Below are 26,104 nucleotides of genomic sequence, written 5' to 3' on the forward strand. Positions count from 1 at the left end.
GACTGTCAGAGGTCTGATTTCTGCAAAACACCATCGTCGTCAGGAGGACACCAAAAAATCATTCATTCTGTGTCGGAGTCAAGAGTGTTCAGCAGCCTGAACTTGTCTCTTAAAAGGAGAATCACTGAGGAAATCTTCTGGTTTGTTTTATAAATCCCAGTCAACCAAACCTCATTCAAAAATCCATACATTTACAGAGCTGTGGTGCAGCAAGACAGGACTTAGAGACGGTAATCTCCTTTAACTCTTGTCTTTTCCAATCGTTCTTGCTCTTTTTAGATCCAGATTGATGTCAAGTCTTTTCTCAACAGCTCTCTTTTGATTCAGCCCTTGACTTCTTCCTCTATGATTGCCTTGTCCTTCATCGCTTCCTCTGCATAACTCCTGCCTGTCTCTAGTCCAGGACTCGGCGGCAGCAGCTCCAAGTCCTTGGAGCTGCTTGTGCTGGCAGCTCTGGCGATCCTGGTGAGCGTCTGTTCGTAGGGCGAAGGCAGGTAGACCATGAGGAACACGCCGTCCGTCACGTCCTGCTCAGAGCTGGAGCTGGGGAGCTGGTGCTCCCTCCTGCTGCGTCTGATGGAGGACAGCAGCTCGCAGTTCCTCTCCGGGTCCTGCAGGTCCTCCAGGGCGATCACGTTGGCCAATCCCATCTTGCCGTGGAGGCTGAAGCCACGCCGGCGGCGCCACATGAGGAAGCCGAGGGCACTGAGGAAGAGGAGGAGGACGGAGACAGCTGCGAGAGAGATGTAGGTGATGGCTCCTGCACTGATGATGGCCTCGCCTGAGCTCTGTCCCTGTGAGTCAGACATGAAAACATTACTGTACTGTAGATTCATATGTTATATTGTTTAATGTGTTGAAATATTTACATACAAAAACCACCATGTTGTATCTCTTTTATGCACAGGTAGGTGTACATGTTGACTTAATATACTCTGAGTAAAATACACACTATGCTGTTAAAGGGATATTAAAGGCCTTGTAGATGAGGAACAAAAAACAGGAACAAAAACATTGTTAAGGGGAGCACGGGGGTCCATTATAATTCAGATAACGTCTGGCCATCAGAGGGAGCCGTCACTCCAAAATATATTTTTGGCCACTTTACATGTGTACCATCAAAACTGCTGAGGGTTGTGAGCACACAACTACTGAAGACAAAGCATTTTTGCAGCTCTGCAGCAGATAAAAAGTCCCTGCAGAGAATCATAAAATCTGCCCAGAACATCATAAACCAACAGCTACCTGCCCTGGACGACATCTTCACCTCCTGTTGCCTACAGAAAACACATAACATCCTAAAGGACTCATTCCACCGTGCCCATCAGCTGTTTGAACTGCTGCCCTCCAGAGAACGCGACAGGTCCATCAAAACACGCACCAAATAAACAGTTTTTATCCCAAAGCCGTTACCATACTGAACTCTGAACTGAAAGCATTAATGTGCAATAAGTACCTACTATCAACGCACTTTATCCTGCCATCTTATCATATTTTTGTTTAACTTAAAAAGTTTAAACCTGATAAACCTCCAAAAGCAAGACAAAGATCTTATAAAGATTTCAATTTTCTGCAGACTTTTAGTCTGAAATAAAGGAAGTACAACTAAAAATAAATGTTAGAAATAAAAACCACCTGGGGTGCTGTTAAGCTCAGTTGGTAGAGCAGGCGCCCCATGTACAGAGGCTACAGCTCTCGTCACACTGATCGCAGGTTCGACTCCCGGTCTGCCGATCATTTGGTGCATGTCATCCCCCACTCTCCACTCCCAACATTTCCTGTCTATCTTCAACTGTCCTATAAATAAAGCCAAAGTCCAAAAAAATTATGTAAAAAAATAAAAATAAAAACCACCTACAAATCCACGAAGGGAAACTACGAAACTTGGAATGACGAAACTTTTGCCTCCTGTTTTCTTGTATGACCCACTTACTTATTTTCCATTAGGGATATACTTGCACTTAGGACTGTTTGTTTTCAGCACAACTGTATCTCTGAGATTGTTATACTCTTTAATTATTACAAAGTAGACCCAATGCAGCTTGATGTGTGTTGATGATTATCTTTTGGTAAAATTAAAATATCACATGTAAAATTACAGTGTGGAAAACTTATTTTAGTTAGGAAAAATATGAAACGGGAAATTTATCTGGGCTTCATGTTTAATGTATAAACTACAAAATAAGACTAAATTTTAAACTCATGATTACAAACAGCATTTAATCAGATAAGCACTGTATCTGGTATTTGACATAACTCATTATATCATCCCACTGGCGAATGCCAAGATGCCGTATTTTTGCTGCTATTCTGTACACAGCCAGAAGTCCATGTTTTGACCCTGGCGATTTCTCTCGTCAGTGAATCAACTTTAGAAGCTACACATGCTTTTAATGTTGTTTTTGTTAAGCAGAATTCTACAAAAGTAGTGATACTTTAGGTTGTAAAGTGAATCTAACTCTAAATAAAAGATGAAAATAATCATTAGTCCCAACTCACCGATGCCTGTCTGTCCGTGGACGGCAGAGCCGAGGGTCCAGGCGACCAGTCCAGATCATCCCGGCCGGCTGGTCCAAACTTCATCCAGCTGCTCTCCAAAAGAGACCGCATGGTGAGTGAGTGGGTGGGTGGGTGGACTGAAGCCCAGCCAGAGCCAGGAGCTGCAGAGGCTGAGGGCGCTCAGGGGATGAACAGTGGACAGAGAGACGACAAGGACGAGTCCACTGTAAGCTCAGAGGGACACTGACTGCAAAGCTGAACTGATCAGCCTGAAATAATAAGTGTGAGGGGGAGGAGGGAGAGGAAGAAACGAGGGCAGCAGACAGTGCGTGTGTGCAGCTAAGAGGAGACACGTCAGTGGTCCTGATGGGGGGATTTAAAACTGCTGGGGGTGGTCAGCAACTGAATAACAAAGCTGTGTGTGTAAAAGAGACAGGGACAAAGAAAAAGCAAACTAAAATAGTTTTTAGTCTGCAGACCCTAAATCCCTCTCTCAATTCTGTACAATGATGTATAGTAACTTTAGATTTCCCTATTATATTAACTAACTTGACGTTCTGTGGCAATAAGACGACACATTTTCAAACATTTTTTTGAAAAATGTGTCGTCTTATTGCGAGACAGGAAGAGACAGGAAATGTGGGGAGTAGAGAGTGGGGGAATAAATGCATCAAATGATCTGCAGATGGGGAGTCGAACCCGCGATCAGTGCAATGAGAGATGTAGCCTCCATACATGGGGCGCCTGCTCCAACTGAGCTAACAAATAACCAACTGTACTTATTTGTTCTTCCTCTATGCAAGCATGAAGGTCTTTATTTGTGTAGTTCTTTAATATGCTAAAATAACTGCTTTATTAGCCCTGCGATTGACGGGCGATCAATCCAGTGTGTACCCCACGTCTTGTCCAATGACAGCTGGGATAGGCTCCAAACCCGCCAACAACCAGCGGCCCAGATTTACGGAAAAGCGTTGGACACCGTTAGTAATACCATACTACTGCATAAACTACTCTGATTAAACTTTTCATCACAGTTTCTCAACCTTATCAAATCGTACCTCTCAGCCCGCTCCCAACTTGTCAAAATCAATTATTATAAATCTAACCCTTTAAGTCTATCAGCTGGTGTCCCACATGGCTCTATACTGGGCCCAATGCTGTTCAGCATTTACATCAACAATCTACCTTCTGTGTGTGAAAACTGTTTTACCCTTATGTATGCCGATGATACAGTGGTTTTTACTTACAGTGAAACTGCAAAAGACATCGCAACTAAGCTGACAGATGTCATGTTAAAGGTCACATCCTGGCTTAATCAGTGCTGTCTTCAGTTGAACGTGTCAAAAACTGTTGGTATGTTCTTCTCCAAAGGCCACAGTACAGATCTAAAGCAAGATATTCTCATCTCAGGAGAAAGACTACAAGCCGTTTCAGAATACAAATATATAGGCGTACATATAGATTCAAACCTCTCTCCCACATCACCTGTTGTCTCACAAGCTAGTCCAATGCACACTCCACAGCATTGAAACCACTGGAATCAGTATATAAACATGCACTTAAAACTTTAGACTAGAAGCCTTACAGCTTTCATCATTGTCATATTTTAGAGAAATCTAATCTGCTTAGCTGGAAAACCTTATCAAATACAAAAATATCTGTCTAGTCTATAATATTATAAATGGTTTAGCTTAATGTACATTGTCCCTTTTCTTCAAATAAACTATAAAAGAAAAGAAAAGAAGGAGAGGCGGTGTAGATACTGGATTGAACTCCTTGATACTTTAGCATTGCCAGAAAGCTATTTCTGTGTTGTTCCTGTTCCACAACCATTTCCACATAAGCCAAAGTGAGTGAATGTTGTATTTGAACAGCTATTGTAGATGTGAAGCTGTGAAGAAGCACAACATGATGACAGACATGTGCGATAAACTGCTTTTATTGTACAACACACAGAGCAGACATGCCTCCTGGAGAAGCGCTTTGAAACATCAGCAGATACACAACTGTAAGACTGAGAAAGCCAGAGCATGTTGGAAACATTAAGGGAGAGTACAGGTGCTTTTTTTGATATCAAAAGCAGAAGAAAAATACACTTTTAGAAATCACAGTCACAACATTAGCCGGCCTGTTCGTGTCGGTCTGGCGGCGGAGCGTTCAGGGTCAGCAAAAAGCCAACAGTCAAACCAACCAAAGCCTGTGATCATACCAGGAACTGTGTGCACATTCATCTGCAGGGATACAGAATGATGCATCATACATTTTTACAATTTAAGTTACAAACAAACCAGTTGCAGTTTTGCCTTCCGGTGACTTTTTATCTTTTGAAGAAACAGAAGCAGTAGTTTGCTTGCAAAGAGGCCACGCCCCCTTTTACACCTGCTGCTCCAGGTAAAGAGGCCGAACCTCACAGACACCTTCATTAACACCTTTTCTTTGGTTTAAAGAAACTAGTTACACCTGGAAGGTCAATCAAAAGATCAGTGATCTTGGCAACGATACAATCTAATAAAGGATACAATTACAGACACGCGATCCTTTCATTACTGCATGTTTAATCATAGTACAGTTTAAAGGGGTCCTCCGCTGATTTGGTATGGCACTTCCATAAAGTTGGGGGATGGGCTAGAGGCAAAAAAAAAAAAGATGGGCAAACTCAAAGCACCAGAAGCAAAGATATCCTCACCTTTAGTCTTTAGCGTGAGTACATTTACAAAATCTACTGAATCCTACATTTCCCACAATCACTGCTGGCTCTTTATGATAGGAGAAGAATGCAAGAATGCAATTGCATGGGAAAATGGTGAATGACAGACGTGCGCTCGTATTTTTGGATTTGATTATAACACTACATGCTGTCATGAGTCTGCTTATAAGATGTTGGATGACAAAATCCCCACACACTGCACTGTGCATACTTTGTATAGTAGAAACTCTGAGCACACAAGTTTTCCACAACAGAATTTCCTTAAAGGAGCAGTTTGCCCAATGAAAGAGCCGCTGTCAGTCAAAGCTGGTGTTCTCTGTGATCGATAGAAGCAATGATATTTGAAATTGGCTCCATAGCTGTGGAGAAAGTTGTACAAACAGCTCGTGGTTTCAACACCCAGCATGCATTGCGCCCCTTCCTCTGAAATAACAGCCCAGCGAGAGACGCTGGTGTGAAAAACTACCGTTTTCCAGTCAAGGACATTGATCGCTTCAGACAATGTCTCAGAGCGGTACATAATCCGAAATACGACGAGAATATACCGGTGGATCGTCTAAAAAATCTTCAGTTCTGCAGTCTACATTTCAAACCTGAGGATTTTGAACGAGACATGACATCTAAGGCGGGCGTCCTAGATTGAGGAAGTGTGGATTAGCAAGCTGCCTGGCCTCCACCAGATGACGCGTTTTAGGCCTTGATGTTTGTTGCATATTGACCTTTGTGTGTTGCTTTTTGGAGGCAATTTGAGAAGCATCACAATTGTTTTTCGCTGTTGCTGGACCAGCTGTTCCGTTAAATGTCTAACATCTGTACAACTTACTGCCCACAGATTTTAATGCTGGCTGTCTGTTGGAAAAATGTCGTCCAAAAAACTAAAGCAGAAACATGTTGTCTTAAAGAGCCACAGGAGACTTTCTACAAATGTTGCCACGGGATACTCCTCTGTCACACTGAAAATAAGCTAAGAAAGCAGCTCCAATAACAGTTTTTCAACATCATCATCCCACAAATTTAAGTGTTGAGGGACAAGACTAAACATGTTTGCTAAAGATCTTTATGCCATCGACCTGGTCTGGAGCACGAGATGAAGCTAATGTACCAACCGTCTTTAATGTCACAGCAGATCTTTAAACCTAGACTGTGGAACTGGTACCATCTTCTAATCGGCACTTCCCTTTGGATGATGTATTAATGTAACTGCAAGAACAGTTTGTTTCGTCATAGCAGCAGAGACACTCAAGAGTTTGTCTGCATGAACTTCACCTACATCTCAGCCCCTGATCCTTGTTCAAACCTGACCTGTCTATAGAGATATAGATAGATATAGATTTCCCTTTAGCTGGCTGTCAATACCTTTCATTTCTCTGCTTTTACATGTACTTATGACACCCTCTGTCACGTGATCGTCCACATTAGAAACTGTGTCAGATGTCTGGGTCATGTATATACTTCCTCCATCAGTGTCAGACATCAGGGCAAAAGGGACGTTAATGCTCTGCCTTTACTCCTACGCTCTCTGACCGTCATTTCCTCCCTGCAAAAACCTGCATTACGAATTGATTTTTTGCACCAAATCACTTATCCTCCTTCTTAGCTCTCCAAAACTATTATTTTTAAGCAAAGATGTTGTAGTTTTTACGCTTTTTTCATTCTGATCTTCTTTTTAATCAGTCGGAGATCTGAGGAAAGCAAGACTACTAGGTCACTTCCTGTTCAGTCTGTTCAGCGTCCCAATAATCCCACAATAAGACACTAAACTGTACATGATTTTACTGTAAATTATTAGTAGAAGTGCGATTTAATTCCCCAGCACAGGGACAGAAAAAAAAGGAGCCGTTACAAATTGGGAAACAAAGACTTTCTCATAAAACCATTCAGCTGATGGGACGCACGACAATAGGCGGATTTGGAGCTTCTCTTTGGTATTGAGCAATACCCAAGTGCACCAAATCAGCTTAAAGTGCAGAAGTTCTTTTTTTGCGTGTGATGACATTTATGATTCAATCTCGTCCTAATCTACGATGTGAAACATACATTAGTAGTAAAACTCAAGAGGTGCAGCCGTAACATTTATCCCCAAACAGAAGAAATATTGACACACAAACAACACCAGTGAGCCCAAAAGCAGGATAATCTGCAGAGCGAATGACTGAATGGAAACCAGGCAAAGTAGGAGTCAACACAAACCGTCGCAGGAGAATTGTTGCATGACACTGACACATTAGTCGACTGCTTTTTTTTTCAAATGGAAACGCTGTCACGGACTTAACACCAAATAAATCCTGCCCTTCACTGCAGCTGATCACACTGATGGCCGACAACATCTGTTCATTCGCTGCTCGCCATCAAATATCAGGGAATAAAGACAAAACGGGGACGGGTCAGGGACGGTGGGAGGGGCCTGAGGAGACAGGACAGGACAGAGGCGAGACGTACTAATGCAGATTGTCGTTTACAGGACTGACCCTGCAAGATTGACTTTAAAGTAGGAACGGGGACAACCCTGATTTTTCTGAGTATCAGTTGTCTGATGCGAATGTCTTTAGGTCAAGTAGGCTAAAGATATAAAAGTAGAATTCCGTTACAGGATGAGGACACATAAATCAGGTCTGTGATGAATGTTTAATGGTAGCTTCACATTAATTCCACTTATTTTAATGGGTTTAAAAAAACTGTTTGTGTTCTCCGCAATTTACTTCCCCTTTTTCCAGAGAAAAAAGGGAATCCGCCCACCAAACCAAACTCAGACAGGGACACGGTGTAAAGTCACAAATCTGACATAAAAAGGTCATTTGAAGCTGCATTCAAAAAATGACATTTTTCTAATTAAGTCTTTTAGTTGGGTACACTGGGCCATGTCACAGGACGAGCTTGGAGGACGATCACAAGGAGAAGATGAGTTGTGCTAAAACAAGGTTTCACACAAGTCTTAAATCAATCTGCTGTCATGAACTGATCAACAATTTCAAACTTTTCCATACACATTTTTTTTAGCCAGAGAGCAGGCAGCACACCTGTTTGCACAGGTATCACCATTGGCCTAATGGGACTATATCATGTCACCAGGGTGGAGCAGAGTCCTGTGGCTGACTAAAAATTGAGGAGTGAATGTTAAACCCAAAATTTACGAAACAAAGCAAATGTTCCGTCTGTCTGTAGTGCGTCTGAAAGCTGTTTGATAACTGCCATAAAATAACAAAAGAAGAAGAAAGCATTAGTGCCGGGGGCCGTTAAAGCGGGCTTGGAGCTGTGACATTCGGAAGCATAGACTGTAAAAAAAGATGGATGACATGACATGTTTTGTGCAAGGAGAGCAGATGGAGATGTGTTGTCCATCTACTGTATACTGTGTATAGTCTTTGTTTGGAACTGGAGAAAAATGCTGAGTTGCTGCAGCCGTCAAAGAGTTCTGTGCGGGATGGCTTAGAAAAAGTCTATGAAAATGAGGTCAAACTTTGCCAGGTCAAACTAGCATATCATAAGTCTTCAACAACTGCAAAACAAAACCAACAGAGTTGTGAAAAAATGAAAATGGGTCTCTCTGTATGTCTGCATGTGTTTGCACGGGGGGTCTTCGAATTATGGTCAAATAGTTCCCAGTGAATATCGAATTGTATTTTAGCTTGAAATGCCCGTCCCTAACTCCTTCATGTCATTTTTTTAACAATACATATTTCTGGCATCCCCTCGCTGTTAGAGGACCCTCATCTCGAGCATCAACAGTCATGATGAAGCCAATTATCCTGTTTCTAAATGGTTTCAACTAAATAGAAACCAGTATGGGTAACCACATTTTTTAAATTATTTGACCGAAAAATGCCACAGATTGTGCACAGGTAGGCAGGTAGACGGGCAGGTAAGTTATCCAATCATTTCATTCGATCTGAAAGAAATCATGAGTCACACTTTTTGCAGGTCTGCGACAGCCACAGATACTGGATATTTTCTCTATTTTTCTGTCATAGCATTTGATTGATTGATTGCTGTCTGACTGACTTTAAGAGGATTTCAACAAATAAACCGAGATTGCTTCTGAAATAAAGGTTTCAGAGTCGTATTTGGAGCATTGGTCTGATTTGCCTGCGTCTGTGTCTTTCTTTACTTCATCATAATGTTTCTGACGCACTTTGTTGCTGCATCTTTTGACTGTATACTTAAGCGTGTAGTGAGATGTGTTGAAATCATTATCCCCGTGACTTGTAGAATCGTGTTGTTTTTGTGGCTCACTAAGGTCAAGCAGAAAGAGAATGAGTGCAGATGAAAAAGACAAACCCTCAGATGTTGACGTTGGCTGTAATGCAGCCACTCTGCCCTTATTTCTATTTGATTTGTTGTCTGTGTTTGGACTTAAGATCAAGATATTTTTATGCCTTCATTAATTTACTTTTATCCTCTTAGCGTTCATATTCAATCTTTCCTGTGTTTTTGTCTGATTGAATTCATCATCAGACACTCCCAACATATAAGCTCTCTGTAGGACATGTTGGTCCACATTTGTTGATTTTAAATATGCTCTCTGTATAAATACACATGACTTGACTAACTGGGTAAAAAAAAAAAAAAGGAGGGTAAATCTTCTTAGGAGCGTCAGACGCCCCGCCCTCCCTGAGCCAGCCTGCCCTAAATATGGTCCGAGCTAACGAAGTCAGCGTCATTCACCAGTCTCTCTTTTTTCATTCATCAGGTCAGTCGCTCATTCAGTTGTAATCTGTCCTGATTCAGCACATTCTCATGTGTCTACTGTGGAAAAAAATTAGTAATTAGTAAAATTAGTATGAGGATTTTTTTGGGGTGTATAACTATGGCTCAAAATGTGAGGTTTATCCAGTGCAGTGTCAGATAAATGGTCATGTGGCCATTTAAACTGAAGGGAAAATATGATGTCTACAAGTGGGATATTTTGTTCTGACGGTGTTTTTAATGTAAAGAGAGGGAGGGCATGAAAAATGTATGATTCATTCTGTAGAATACCTACAGCAGAGTTTATATAAATTAAACCACTCCAACTGCAACTTCTAATAACTGGCAACTTGAAGTTAATCAACTGAACAACAAAATATTTTTAATTTGCTGCTCATCTGTTTGGAAGGAAATATTTTAAACGTCACTTTGGGCTCCGTATTTTGATATTTAGTGGAAAATGACTCGAATCAGTTCATAAATAGAAGTGCCTGAGGATGGCAAATAGTTTAACCTGATAATGTTGAGAGCACACTTTGCATTCTGTGAGGATTAACCAAGCGCTGCAGCTTTAAAGCTCCTGTGAGGATCTGTGTGGACAAAGTCGTACCTCTTATCTCTTTGCTGATTTTGTCCTGTGTAAGTTTAAAGTAATAATCTCAAAGATTTCCATTTAAATAAATGTCTGTTAAGTCACTATCTATTGCCGAATGAGGCAACACAATGCTGATTAAGCCTATGGCCCACTGATGAAAGCCTTTGCATTTACAGTATTACAGACTGGGTGTCTGTGGTGACATACACGGAAAAAAATCACAAGCGGCGCCCAGTTAGTGACGCGTTTTCCATCACCTAGCAGTGGTTGGTCTGCCAGAGAGGGTAGGCGGAGCTAAGCGGCCGCTTTTCCGGTCTCTGCAAGTGTTGCGAGTAAACAGTAATCTACTATGGCTGAACAAACAAAGAAAAGATGGATGACTACAGATACAACTTCAACAATAAGTGAAAATCCAAAGAAAAATTCGACGCTCAGATGAAGGGAAACAGTCTAAAAAGGAAAGCGACCTTCAGCAAGGAAAATCAAGAGTTACAACTATAACAAAGGGAGCCGACTGTAGATGTTTGGTTAAATTGGGAAGTGTCCTCCTGCAATCACTGTATATTGCCAAAGGTGCCGCCAAACAGAATGAAACTGAAATCGTTGAGATTAGACATTTAAGAGGTGGTTTTTAACCAAAAATTTGTATCAGTCACTTTAAATTTTTGCCCTGGAAAAAGTAAACAAAGGCAGCGCGCAGTTAATCTTTGTGTGACACCTACCCCCCCACCAGCAGCTTCAGGCATTAAAAATAACTATATAGAAATAATCAATCTTGTCTCTGATTGTCTGGTTTGCTTTTGTAGCTCATAAAGAGTCCTCAGAATTAATTTCAGTCTGTTTCATAAGCAGTGAAAAACTCACAGGAGCTTCATGCACTGCTCTTTATTAAGAACATGGCCATTTTAAACAGGTGGTGTTGGTGACTCTGATGGAAAACCCAAATGCATATTTAGCAAAAGCAACCACTCTACCCCCAACCTGACCATGTATGTGTGGTGGGGCCTCCTTTAAACACACACATAAAAAGCACATCATAATATCAGATAGCATAAGCACATACTGCATCAAGTATGAAAAACTCTCAAATGAACTCCTAATAAATAAAATATCTGCATAAATATATGTACACATATAAGCATTTAACATAAAGTGTATTACATCATAGGCATTAAACATTTAAATGCACATACTGTATGTATTTGGGATTTGGCTAAAATAAATACTTGATTGCATTTTGGTAAAACACTCTTCAGAGTGTGAATAAAGAACACATTCAGTTTGAAGAGTATGAATGAGACTGTAATGCATTTAAAGCTGCATAAAGAAAAAGCGTGTCGTCAACGAACACTCAAATACATCGCAAACAAGGCTCACGGCCTGAAGACTGAAGAAACAAAATAAATAAATATAACAGCATTTTAAGTTTGCATTGTCGACACGGTGGCCTGATTTTAGATCAGTTAAACAAGGCGCATGTGCAGTTCGTATTGTTATCCTACAATGTTATCAAAACCAGTATAAACCACATATAAATAATAACACTAAATGATAATTATTTTCCTTAAAGGTACCTCATTGAGTTTTTCACCACTTGCGATGATATGGAGCGATGTTTTGAGTCTCTACTTTGTTGGTATCTCATTTTTTGCGAGCACTTACACACGTGCGCATTCCTGCTGTCTGCAAAGGTAACCTTTAAAAAGTATTGGTGCTATCAAGGGGAAAATAATGCAATACTGTGACACGATTATCAGCAATTCTGCAAGACTTATAACAAGCAAGCCGTATTAAAAAAGCTTTGATGCAGCAGCCTCTTCGCATTTCTCAAGTTCATACATCCTTGTTTCCTTTCCTCGCCTCCTATCGAGCATCTTAGCCCTTCCATTTAAGATCAAGCCGACAAGGAAGATAAAAAACAGGGCGAGAGGAGAGACGAGGAGGCACAAAATAAAGAGATGTGAGTATGCGATCTGTCTTGCATGTTTGCTGTGTGGAAATTTAAACCAAAGAACAGGCAGAAATGGAACTTTCACATTCATCACCTGCCAATCGAATCCTCAAACTCGATGTCACATGATCTTCGCCAATGTCCCCCCTGTTAACGCCTGTTAACGCTTCATCATCAGCTAATCGAACGCTTCATCTTTCTACTGCATAGCGGCACTGTCACAGGTCAGCATCAATCTTACACATCCTTCCCCCGTTTTCCATCCTTCGCCGACAGACCGACTGCGCTCCTTTTCTGGCGCTTTTGCATTCCGTTGCTGCAACGTCACAGAATGATGTCATAGAGTCTGCCGACGCGACCCAGCCACTCACGCAGCGCCTGGCGGACGCGGGCGTCGGTCACGTGGCAGGAGAGCTGGCTGAGGCAGGGGTACAGCGCCGGCTGGAGAGCCAGAAAAGAGGAGTCTGACAGGAGGAGGACTTGATTGAGGAGAGTCAAGACCATGTTGGTCCACGCCTGCGAGGAAAGACAACAAGTTTAGCTGCTTACTGTTATGTGAAACATACTTTACAAATCTCTTTTCGATGCCATCTTGCTACACTCTGTACCTGTATCTGAGCCTCGGAGTCCCTCAGTGAGATGCTGTGAGAGCTGATGGTGGATCCAGAGCGAGGTCTCTTCTCCTGCCTCAGGACTTCAGGTCCCGCGCTTACCGAGTGCCTCAAAGGGGGACCCTGCTGGTCCACCAGATGCTGGGGCCTCTGCGGGGGCCTTTGTGGCTCCACAGGGCCCCTCCTCTCCCCGACGCCTCCTCCTGCTGCGGCCGCCCGGCCCTGCTCCTTCATGAACAGGTTGACGTGGCTCTGCTGTTGCTGCTGCTGCTGCTGTTTCCTGCGCTTGTACTCCATCATCAGCTTGCTGATAGTTTTATCCGTGGCGATGGTGTAGAGTTTATTCCCGGCGCTCTCCCACCATTCCTTTCTCCTTCCTTGTCCAGAGCTGCCAGGAGCTGCCCCTACTGAGCTCCCTGTGATGCCGGAGTCCCTCCTCTCACCTCCGGTCCGGAAGTGGTGGGGAAGACTGCCTGTGCAGCTGTGAAGAGAGGATGAGATGAGATGAGGAGAGATGAGGAGAGAGGACAACTTAATTAAACAATATAACATACATAACTGTATGTTATGCACATGAATTAGAAAATAACCTGTATCCTGGGCTGGGTGTGGGCGTGTCTCCTGGCGATGCTGTGCTCATGTCCGCGGTCTGACATCTGTACCCGCCCTCCTCTGATGGCGTCCCCCTCGCCGAAAGCCCGCCTATCGATGTTGGGGTGGAAGTCTCAGACTGAAACAGAGGCAGGAAGAAGACGTGATCCCCTCCTCCTCCTGCTCCTCCCCTCAGCAGCGCCGTCTCCTCCAGCGTGCTCTCCAGGTCGCGGTGCATTTGGATGTAGCTGTTGCACAGATCCATGCAGAGCTTGTAGAGGCGCTTGACCAGCCAGGCCCAGTCTGCGCTGCCCAGCGGCTGCACGCTGAGGGACGGGATGGGGGCTCGCCAGTGGTGACGTTTATCCCGGCCGCGAGGGGGGCTGACCTGAGGGGAGATAAGTGGAATATTAGATTTTTGGTATTAGAACAACATTAGTAATTTTTCTTCTTTCTTCAGGAAACTGTCCTCAATTGGAACAAACTAAAATGGGAGTCTATTTAAGTTTTAAAGCTATCACTGTTGATCCTTTCATCACAGTGCTTTCATGCTTTTTTTTTTCAAATGAAAGGCAGTAAAAAAAGATTATTTTCTGTGCAGCCGTTTTAAACTATTAAAGTTTTCATTAACTGAGAACTTGTGTTGTGTTTGTGTGTCACCTGTGCCGTCTCTTCAAAGATGTCTTCGTCCTCTGAGGAAGCAGAGCCGGGGTGAGAGGAGTCAGAACTCCCCTCTTCTTCTTCATACAGGATCCTCTTCACCTAAATACATGAAAGCTTCAAATGTCAGACACATCACATTTGATCCCTACTGACTGGTTGAATCTTTAAAGTAAAAATCGTGAAGATTTTAATTTAAATAAATGTCTGTTAAGTCACTATCTACCAAAGAATGAGGTAACACAATGGTGATTAAACCTATGGCCCACTGATGAAAGCCTTTGCATTTGCAGAATGACGGACTGGGTGTCTGGTGCGACATTTGTGATAAGAAATTATAAGCAGCACCCAGTTAGTGACGCGCAGTGGTTGGTCTGTACTGGTGGATTGTCTAAAAAATCTTCAGGTCTGCAGTCTACATTTCAAACCTGACGATTTTGAACGAGAAATGACATCGAAGGCGGGCGTCCTAGATTGAGGAAGTGTAGTTTAGTGAGCTCCCTGGCCTCCGCCAGATGACGTGTTTCACGTCGTCTGGTGGAGGTTTTCCAGGGCCCATTGGAGAAGCGGAGAGCGTCCTCCAAAGCCACAGAGCCAAATTGCATTTTTTCCCCTACCGTGATGGCATTAGCTCCCCATAATGATGATGATAATGATCATGATAGGACTGAAGTTGAAATCGGCGAACTGGCCCTTTAAGCTTTTATTGAGTCCCTGGACAACTGGTTCATGTAGAAACACGTCTTAAAAAAAATTGAATAAAAACAACTGAAGAGTTTTTATGTGTTTCCACCTGCTGTGCGGTCATGCCCTCGGCTTGGCTCAGTGTGGCACACAGTAAGGCCTGGAAGTAGAGGTTGAAGCTCATGGCGGACTGACGGTAAAGATTCGCCGCTCCACAAACACCTGACACCTTCATCAGCAGGTACTTCAGACCCGGCCGAGTGTCAAAGTCCCGCGCTGTCCTGCAGAGGAAGGGATAAAAAGATAGTCAGCAGCATTACAGGTGGATATAACGCTGTCATCATATGCCTGACATTCTTGCGGCAGTAACCTGTAAGAGTCCAGCAGCAGATCCAGGATTATGGCTAAATTAGTCATGGAGATGTAGCGCAGGAAGCCCGCTGAGGCTCTGCTCGGGTCGGAGCTCACAGGCGTGACCTTTTCTTGACCCTCAGGCTGCTTGACGAACTCCTCCAGCAGGATGTCGTACAGGTTCTGGAGCAGGACCTGGTGGGACAGCAGGCTCACCACAATGGTCCTGAATGGGATCCTGTAGGATTGAGAAACCATTTTAAAATGAATGAGGACAATAAACAAATTATTATGCTGGGGTGAAACGTTTTAATAGCTTCTGTTTCGTGGCTTCTTAAGAAAATCATGTAGCTTTTAAACTGACTACATTAGCAAGTAAAGTCAAACTTCATTCACTAAATTGGGCAAAAAACATTTTGTTCAAGGTTTCAAAATGTCTTCATTCTTCCTTCCTGCTGCAAAAGAAATTTGAAATCCTGATGACAATTGACAGATGTGTTCAAATTTGTTACCAACATGTTGGTCAAACTAAACTAAGGTTCAAGTAAACGCTGGCACAAAAACCACACTTCCCAACATGCCATGCCATGTGCAGGAAGCTTAAAGGAGACATATTTAAGCCATGCAATCAATTTTCTATTATTCTAATGTGTTTTTGAATCACGTTGATGAAGTTTGTTTCGTTTAAAAATTGTATACATATTTTAATCTAATTATTTTTTGGAGCCTCTCCTTCCTCCTGAAACGAACAAGCTGTTTTGCCATTCAAAGGTCAGACCTTAGCCACGATTGGCTGACAGTGTTTCGAGTGACCGCGTAGCCCCTCCCCCATGTGTGCAATCCCACGTGGGGGAGCAGCTGTCATTCCCAAGTTGTAGAAAACATGGCTGCTTTAGGATCGGTTATTTGGCCTTATATGTACGAGCAGGGTCCAAAATTAACTTCTTGGTCTACCTGCCATTGGCGGGTAAGCCAAAAATATTTTTTAACCGGCCATAAAAACTTTCTTAGATAAAATGTATCTATTAGATATATGTATACTTTTACTCCACTGAATGTAAAGAAAAATCTAAAGAAGTTAAAAACAGCTCCACATATAAAAAGTGGTGTAGGCCTACGCAGTAATGCTTTAATAATAATCCACTGATATTACAGATATTATTCTGACATAGGCCATCCTGCACAATGAGTAGGCTACCTTAGGCTATTGTACCGTAAGAATATTTTGATCCTTGTCATTTTCACTCTTGCTAAAGTTTTTATTGATTTTGTATTATTTGTATTTTACTGTATTTTTTGGAGCTATCTGGCACTGTTATTTCCTTTGGGATTAATAAAGGTTTATCTCATCTTATTGCAGGGCTTTTGCTTGTTATGAGTATGTATACACTCTGATATATATTTTTTCTTGAGTGCTTATTTCATCACTGCAACAAAATAAGCTTTTCATTAGTGCAGCTCATTAATACACTGCACAATGAAACTTGCAGTAGTTCTCTCCTTCATCGCTCATCCGACTGTCATTTACAAGCTCTTCAGTTCTGCTAGGAACCATACTGTAGCTCAGCTGTTAGCGATAGCCTCTGCTGTTTCCTGCTAGGTGTCTCAGGTGTATAGCTTCTCCTCTGCCTCCCGTAGTGACAGTGGTACAGTTTAAAACTGTAGTTAAGATGCAGTGATGGCGAGGCCAGTGAATTGGAAATATGTATCCACAACATGGAAACTCAATAATTAGCTGCTGTAGCAAGTTCTCATTAGCTGGTGTGGGCTGCTAATGTAGCGTCAGTTCCCTGTCCAGCAGCCTCTGTAGAGCCGACACCCCAACAACACCGGGTTACCGGGGTGGCTGTGTGACTGTTCAAAGGATGCATAGCAGTAAACAGACACCCACGGTCCGCCAGCGGCGAGTTCACGTCTCTAGCAGCTGCTCTGTTACACCTGCTACATTTTAGGTGCGACGAATAATTATTCACGGACAAAACAAAACTTCGTCAACAACTCAAAGTATGTTTTGTAGTAATGGGTGCACCCGCCCCTGGCACCCGACCAAATTAGATTTTTACCCGCATCTGGCGAGTGGTGGGTGCTTATTTTGGACCCTGTGTACGAGTCAGTATCGCCAGGAGGTATCAGAATGGTACGTTGAAACCATGACGACGACTTGACTACAAGCTAGCGCAAGAAGGCAGCCTGAGGAGAATGACGGTGAATGATGATTGGTCGATTTCAGCTAAAGCGAGGCTCTACGTAGAAACCTGCAGCTGTTCTGAACGGTTCATTTCAGAGGCGACCTTTTTAAACATGTCCTTCTGGAAAAACACGGAATTATGCAGTTTTCACTTTTTTTTCACTGTGAACAATAAACACCCCAACATGTGAAAGCCATGCTAAATATGAGAATATCCATTTAAAAGATACGGCCCCTTTAATGTGAGACACCGTACACTAAGCATGGTGCTGCACAATATGCAAACACAATATGTGGCTGCAAAGTGTATCATAATGGCAGTGTTACAGCGGTGTTACATTCGATAACATACAACCAAAAGGGCTGTGTTGTCACAGGATACAAAGGCATCAAAGCGCTCTGCGTTTTCAGTTTGATACGCTCTGTTGCAGATGAAATGAGAAATCAAGTCCATTCCTTTTTTTAATGAATTGAATATAAATGTAAATTCACTGTGCAGCAAACCCGATCTGTAACGTCTCTTTTACACTAATAGATGATACAGTTGTCAAACGATCATACAAACCCATACAGGGTAATGTATGTAGGCACTTTACAGACTGTTAGGACAAAATAACGCAATGTCACAGACAAGCGCCTTACCCAATTTTCCTGTAATATCCACAGCAGCGGAAAAACAAACAGAGAAAGTTAAGAGTTAGATTCAGTGGAACATTATTTTGCATGTCCTTTTTCTGCAAAGTATGAAATAAGCTAGCACTCTGAACATTTGTTTTTAAAAGATTACATTAAACTCAAAGTTGCCTGAAAAAAAAAACTGATTGATCAATTTAGAAAATCAAAAATACATTTCTTCTTGGCTTCAATATTACCCAACCCTAACTCTATATAAGAGATTATATAGATTAAAGATTCAGGTGCAGTGTTACAAAATGTTTCAGTAAATCATCTCCACATGTGGAATAAAAAATGCTTCTGCTTGTACATTTGTGTGTGTGTGTGTTGTCCACCTTTTCTGAGTGTGTCCATTGGACTGCGAGTCAGGAGGCAGCTCGATGATGAGAACGCAGGACTGAGCATGCTCAAAGCCCTCCTTGTTGTTGGGCGTCTTTGGGGAGCACTGGGTATCCAACATAAAGACCTAGGACACAAAGTGCACATGTCAACAAGCTGTCCTAGTAGTGTTTGTTACGGCAACTTCACACAGCCTGCTTGAGCAGCATGTGACGGCTGCGGCTCGAGCAGTCAATGTGTTCACACCGGCTGCATGTCGACTGCTGCTGCAAGCTCTGTCTTTCTAAATCAGCTACACTGACATAAAGGCCACAAAAAATCGATTTATTTAACTAAATGCCTTTGTAAATGTCATTTACATTTCTTCTATACAGGAAAGCGTGAAGTGTTATTATCGTAAATAATAATTAATACATGTAAATCAAAGATATTCATTAATCACTCTTCACTTTGCCTGGCTGTTTGCCATATGCAGCGGTGGTTTCTGGTGTCTGTTATCCAGGTTTGGGAGCTCGGAAAAGTACCTTATTTATATCAGAAACAGGATCTTATTTTACATACAGGTGCAAAAAATTACTGTATAAGCAGAGAGAGAGAAATTGCACCAGAAGAAATAATGCCCTGACCTGATGTTGTTTTAATTATTGATTGGGCAGGGATAAGAAGCCATGCACTTTACTTGATTTGCCAAACAACTGCCCCGGGAAAAACATCAGAATAAAAGTATTGTGCCGCATGCAGCTATCGGTAAAAAAATAGGCGAGCCTCCTATTCTCTAGATTTTCTGCACTGCAGCAGCCTGTGAGCAGCGGGCGGTATGAAGGCTCTAACCTGTTACATGCACGCTGAAGCAAACTAAGTTCTGTTGCCGACATGCTCTGCTCAGGCAGGCAGGCAGTGTGAGTCAGCAGTAAGGAGAAGTAATACTGCACGGGTAATTTTTGAAAATAGTTACATAAAAAGTTTTAGTTCCACATCTTCAATATCAAATTTCTTTTTCGACTTGACCTTTCTTAAGGTGCAATTATGGTGTTTTTAAACCTGGGCCCTATTTTTTTACACATTTAAAGGACTAAGACTATTGCACCAATAATGCCTTAGCCAGCACCTGCAAAACTGTCTGTAAAGGCTAAAGGTATTCTTGCAGGCAAATGTGCCTGATCAAAGTTCATCCACTAACAGTGCTTGTTTTACACAGCCTTTTATTCTAGCTTCCTAACAACAAAACGGAGAATGTTGCCAAGAGAGAAACACATTTTTGTTTGGTGCTTTATATGGTTAGTTTAGATGTAAGACAATATTTGTGTAACAAAAAAATAATCCAGGCAGGGGTAAAGTGGACATACTTTGATCACTTGCATTTGCTCCCAAGGATTACGTTTCAGTCATTACAGCCTGTTTGTGGCTGCTGGCGGGAGCAGCTAGACAGCGCCCAGGTTAAAAGTATTAGAGCCCCCTTTAAGTCAGACTGACCTGCTGAGCCATTGCCTTGATCCTCCAGTACTCAGCCTCAGCAGACGGAGAGTGGGATGGAGCCGCCACCTTCACCTCACAGGCGTCTCCAGAAAAACTGTCTGAACCGCTGTGAAAACACGCCAGAAGGTTCTAGAGAGAGAGGAGGAGAGAGAAGCTATGAGCTATAATATGCATAAAACATAAATGATGGTTACAGTAGTGTTAACAATCAAAAATACACTTTATGAATGATGCAAAAGGCTGTTCTGTTGCAGCCTCTGAATCCATCACCAAGCTACATGTACGGCTAGCAGATAAATCCAAATGAAATCCAAATATTATACAGTTTAATACAGTGTGTACATTTTATCAGATGTGACCTGAATGCATTGCTTATGGAAAAAGTCAGCTTTTCTATAAACCCAGGCAAAGGTCATGTGTCGATGTGTTTGAAAGCATAAGCTACATGTTAAGGCTTCATATCCACATCCTGTCAGCTTTATGTTGAACGCTGCATGTGACCTACAAACACGAAATTACACACCCTATATTTTGTGTTTTTTTCATTTACACCCAGGTATCTGAGCAATTGTCTACTGGGAATCCACAACATCCTGAAATATTTCACTGTGAGCGCTGTGGTTGTGTTCGTTGTTGAATGAACTGTATGAATATGAAGCTGTATAAAAACATGAAGCCCACAAGAGCCACCATATCTGGTTCTCTCAACCTCTTCTGGGCCAAGACCCTCTTTATAAGCCCACAGAATTCTTAACACCCAGACAATAGGGGCAATACATGTGAATGTGATATCTGTATACTTTTAACATCTTTTATTCAATGAAGGGACCTCCAAATGGGTTATTAATATAATAATATATACTAATAAATATGTACAATAAAGCTCCATTTCCACCACAAGAACCCCGGGTACCACTTCCCTAGGAGAAAAACTTTTTGAGCAGCTATGTGCATTACCACTGCTGGAACCGGAGTCTGCATTAAGGGGGGAATTCACTAAAAGATTGCGCTGCTTTTGCGCCCGCTAAACCTGTGCAAATGCCACAAAAAACTCTTTACAGAGCCGCCCCTTCCTCTCCCTGCTCGTCATCGATCTGTGGACAGAGTTGGGATCTGTCAGTGTGCGCTCAACTCAGCACCGCGCAGCAGAGTGCGGAGGTGCAGACTCTCCACAATTATACACAAAACAAGAGCAAACTGCACGGATCTGCAAAATTGTATTGCCGTGTTTGCGCTTGAATATCATTCGTGAAATTTGCTTTGTGAATCGGCCCTTGAGACGGAGCACATAGCGGGTGCAAATAATGCGCAATTTATGGTGCTATAAGCAACCACAATTCATTCTTAGTGAAGTTTCTGGGACATTATTGTACCACCAAAAATAGTCCCTGCTTCGGGGTTGTGTATTCCAAAAGAACAAAAACTTTGGGGTCCGGTCAAGTAGTTGCTGCCTGTAAACCAATAAGTATGTGTTTTTTGTTCATTGTGTTTGTCACATAAGAGGAGTTAGAGGAGGAAGACAGACGAACCAAGAGGAAGACCAGGCCCTATTGAGCAAAAATGCAGAGGACAAAATCCAGTGGGAATTAAAATCAGCGACTTGCATTCATAAAGTGTTGCTTTACATCAGTAATTTGCCTAATATTCTTTGGTTTTTAGAGCCTGTTGGAAACACACACAACAACAGACGGAGGAAAAGTAGTTCCTGGGACTAAAAGCTCAGAAAGAAACTTAAGTGACTCCACATGATCATGACCCTGAATTTCTTTAAAAAACAAGAACAAACAACAAAAAGCAGAAAGAAAAGTATTATGCACTCATATAAAATATAATATACATGTAAATAACTGCCTGACATAGTACTCAATGTTCAAAATGTAATAGCAGCAGGCTGTAACATGCCAGTGGATAAAGGGAGCTCTTATATAATCGTCCATAAGACCATAAATATGATGTGCCACATAAAACAATAACTTTAGCCCCAACATGTATTACAGTCACAAAAGCTGTTACATAAACAAAATCTCTGCATGTGTGCCGATGTGACTAAGAGCATGTTAAGCTATACGTTCAGATTTTAAACATATTAAACTGAGATGCAGAATTTAAGCCCTTAAAACCCCCTGATACATTGTTGAGATAAACTCAAGAGTTTACATCAAGGCTTTATTAATCACCTTTACTGCTCATCTGAAAAATAAGTCTCCCCATAAACCGCTTCAGCAAGAGGAATAAAACAGAGTCAAGTTTTTCTAATCATACCAGCGTCTGAAATGTCTGAAAATGCCAGTCAGTCAATGCATCAAGCACATAAAAGCCCCAAAAAACACTGACTTGTTTCTTCTTATAAAACAGAAGCCTAAACAGCAATAATATACAGTATAATATGGCTTCCACTAGCAAATACTGTATTGAAGCAGCAAAGAAGAACAATGCACGGCTAGCAGAGAGTGTAACGTTAGTGAAAGCTAGCAAACGTCAACAAACCCTCTATCCTGCTGCAGAAAAAAATCCTAGAGGAAACACTGCTTTCCCATGCGCTATTGTTGTGTTGACAGTTGCCATGAGAATGCGGACAGGCGGACCCCGGCAGGTGTCAATCAGCATGGGATCTGCCACGCACATTTCTACAACACTTTTCAGCAGACAAGGGACGTTGGGAGGGGCAGCGAGCCGAGCTGCTGCTAATGCTAGCTTAGCTTCTATTTAGATGCTTAGCTTGCTAATAGCTAAGGATCCATTGAGGACACTGATTTAGGCCATTAAAAATTAAAGCAATCATATCATATCCCTACAGGGTTAGTATAGTACAGCCTAAAGCTGCGTAATAATAATAATAATAATGATAATAATAATAATAATAATAATAATAGTATGAAAGGGTAACTCTGTATCGACAAACACTAAAGTTTAGGCATCACAAAATCTGTTCTGACACTTTGCTGAGGACTTAAAAGCCCAGAAAATAAGAAATTATTTTGTCTGTTAGAGTCCTAAAAATAGATTTTTTTTTCTGGAAACACGTAAAGAAAATCTGTCAATGGCACTAAATCATCTTCATCAGTCTCTTTCCCTAAAACACACACACACACACACACACACACACACACACACACACACACACACACACACACACACAGATGTGGCTCTAAGCTGTAAAGCTGCTTAGCTGCTGTCAGTCAGGCAGCTGCTACAGAACTGCAGGAACACACACCAACCACATATAAAAAGCCTGACGGTGTCACCTCTACTCACACACACACACACACACACACACACACACACACACACACACACACACACACACACACACACACACACACACATACACACACACTTGGAACAGCAGGGGTTGGATTCTAGCTGAGGCTGTACTCTCTAAATCTGTGATCTCCCACAGCAGTAAAACACCACATCATCATCATCATCAGAGTAACACCAGTCTCTTAATTTCTCATGAAGCTGAGCATCCTGGGAAAGCCCCACTTTGGGATGATTACACTTTTTATGCAAAACAATACAGAAAAACAAACATACTCTTACACATACGTATGTTTAAATACTGCCAAGGGGAAAAATCAGAGAAGGCACCTTATCACACACCAAAGGCAAAGCATTTAACAGGTAAAGAAGTTAATTCTTTTTTACTGTACCTTTTGAAGCCAAAATAAGTCTCCCGGGGAATATTTCAAACCTCCTTTTCACATTTTATGTGAAGTGTATTTAAACTTTAAACATGTCACCATACTCTGTACTTCGTCACTTTAGTTTAGGCTCAACAAATGTTTTAGGCCCCGTGTCCACATAGCCCCTTTCTCAGAGCGCCAGCATCTTTTTTCAGTTGTTTCCAATGAGGTTACCACCAAACATGGAGGAGCAACTTGTTTTGGCCGTTCCTGTCTACCCGGAGCTGTACGATATGACAAACAAACAATAGAAAATGAAAAGCCCGCTTGTGGGAGCAAATCGGCAAGACACTAAAAATGTTGCTGGTAAGTGTTGTGCTTTAATCGCCCTACATGTTGTAAGCTTGTTTTTAGCTTATTGTTGTCATAGAAACAAAACCCGTTTTCTCTCACAGTGCTTCAGCCCAGCTCTCCCTTACTTACTGTTGGAGAAATCACAATCAAAGTGGTAAAACTTTTCCAGAATATTCACTCAAAGTAAAGCACTATAATTGGTATATAACCCACATAACGATGAGCCAAATTTGACCCATCCATGGCAGATTTAGACATTCAAAGCAACTGCACTGGATGGGTCTTATAAAGCAGCACTTTCAGCCAGCAAACCAAGGTTTGAGAATTATTTTAAACCACACCCTGATGTGTTTCCTGAATGTAAAAAAAGTGCATTTGTGTTGCTAAACATCAACAGACCATTTCCAGTAACCACGTGTTGGACAAATGGCGTCATTTGTAGGATCACAGGGAAATTGACAGAGCAGTTGTATGAGGATACACTGCCATCTAACACATGTAGGGCTTCTGACATTGCTCATCAAAGGTTCTCTGTCCTATTAAGTTTTTGCCCACTTTACTAGTTTGCCTGTTGATTTATTAGACAGAAGGGCTGGGTATGAACTCTCTTTACTTTTGTTGGTAAGCAACAGAAAAGCCTGTAGCACTGATAAATCAGAAACTCAAATCAAATGTCAGATTTGAACCCTCTTTTGCTCCTACACATTATCAGGCATATTATTCTGCTAATTAAGGCTGCATGCAAAACTCAGGAGCCACCTCCTCTGACAGACTTGGTTTGACAGCCTGAGGCAGTATTGTGTCTTTCTCCTCCTAATGTAATTAAAAGAGAGAGAGATGCCACAGATTTGAAGCCTGACACGGTGACGAGAACAGTTGTTGTTCACAGCTGCAGGAAGGTTAACTGGGGTTGTCGAGCTTAACGTGGAGTGTCAGCATGTTGACAGTATTAGCAGCAAAGGCTTTTAGATTACTTCTGTCCCAACCAGCAGCTTCAGATTGGGGAGGGATTATGTGGTTTACTACAGCCGACTGGCCTGTTGAGTGTGAGCGTGAGTGAGCGTGACTCTGTTGGTTTGTTGTCTTATATGCATGTTTCTCTTTCTTTCTTACATTTGAGTGTCTGTTGACTTGTGACATACACCCCCTGATACCTGCATACGGTTTATATGTGTGTGTTTGTGTGGAGTGTGTACGTGAGTGCGTACCTTGACGGGCTCTAACGTAGCAGAGAAAGCGTCCTGCAGTGCACAGCAGGCTAACCTCCACATCTCTTCGGTGAACACCGGACCCACTGTGACCAAAACATACCTGCAGGGAGACAGAGAGGACCAGAGGCAACATTTAGACAGTGGGACTGTGTGATTAAGTCAGTAGAGTACAGTATGTCGTCATGGTAATGAATGAACATGTCAGTCAGTGCAACAATGTGTTTTTACCATGGCACAGAAGAAGAAGACATATTAGACTTTGAAACAGAGAGTCAGCAGGATTAGTTTGTTGTTGGTTTTGGTCTTTAACAGAGCTTTGCTGACTCTTTGAAAAACAAGACTAGGTCAAAACCTATTATGTGGCTGACTGCATCAGGTCAATGTGCGCTTTTGTGGGCAATGTGGAGTACTGTCCTTATGAGGCCGATGACAGCGTGTTTAAAGGCAGGTGCATGCTGCGGACGTATGTGAGCGGACGAGCAGCGGACGAGCAGCCCCGCCTACTCCGTGAGTCGCGTCAGTGGAGGTCCAATATGCTCCATGATCTGCCATTGTGATGTTGCAACTCTCTCTCTCTACGGCTGTGAAAGTACTCACTCACTCAGTCAGTTAGTCAGTCAGTCAGTCAGTCACATACAGACCCATATAAAGGGCCGACCCCTGCAGTATATCACAAGCTTTATTTTCCAAAATCCCAAACTTTCCTAACCTTATCCCAAATCAAAAAAGGACTGAGCAATTTGGGTATATTATCTGATTGCATTATCTGATTAACCGATATTCCAAAGGCAATTTTAATAGTTTTTTTTCATGCTGCAATCAGCCAAATCAGCAAATTCCCCCAAAATACACTGCGTGCAAACAAGAAATAGTATGACTTTGAACTAAATAACTTGTTCCCAC

At 42.1% G+C, this 26,104-nt stretch overlaps 1 protein-coding gene across 1 annotated transcript in view; it reads right to left on the bottom strand.

Annotated features, from left to right (window-relative positions):
* Positions 1-10,920: 10,920 nt before the first annotated feature.
* arfgef3 (ARFGEF family member 3) overlaps positions 10,921-26,104 on the bottom strand; it is a 63,910-nt gene continuing 48,726 nt past the window's right edge. The window contains exons 33-41 of the mRNA XM_069659082.1: positions 25,199-25,301; positions 20,008-20,139; positions 18,531-18,661; positions 15,352-15,570; positions 15,091-15,262; positions 14,298-14,399; positions 13,650-14,025; positions 13,044-13,444; positions 10,921-12,951 (exon numbers count right to left, since the gene is read on the bottom strand). Coding sequence (XP_069515183.1) covers positions 12,760-12,951; positions 13,044-13,444; positions 13,650-14,025; positions 14,298-14,399; positions 15,091-15,262; positions 15,352-15,570; positions 18,531-18,661; positions 20,008-20,139; positions 25,199-25,301 — 1,828 coding nt within the window. The 3' untranslated portion in view covers positions 10,921-12,759. The remainder of the gene's footprint in view (positions 12,952-13,043; positions 13,445-13,649; positions 14,026-14,297; positions 14,400-15,090; positions 15,263-15,351; positions 15,571-18,530; positions 18,662-20,007; positions 20,140-25,198; positions 25,302-26,104) is intronic.

This window comes from Semicossyphus pulcher, unplaced genomic scaffold (genome assembly GCF_022749685.1).
Source record: "Semicossyphus pulcher isolate SPU_LCO1_2020_fin unplaced genomic scaffold, fSemPul1.0.p SCAF_12, whole genome shotgun sequence".
Lineage (NCBI taxonomy): Eukaryota > Metazoa > Chordata > Actinopteri > Labriformes > Labridae > Semicossyphus > Semicossyphus pulcher.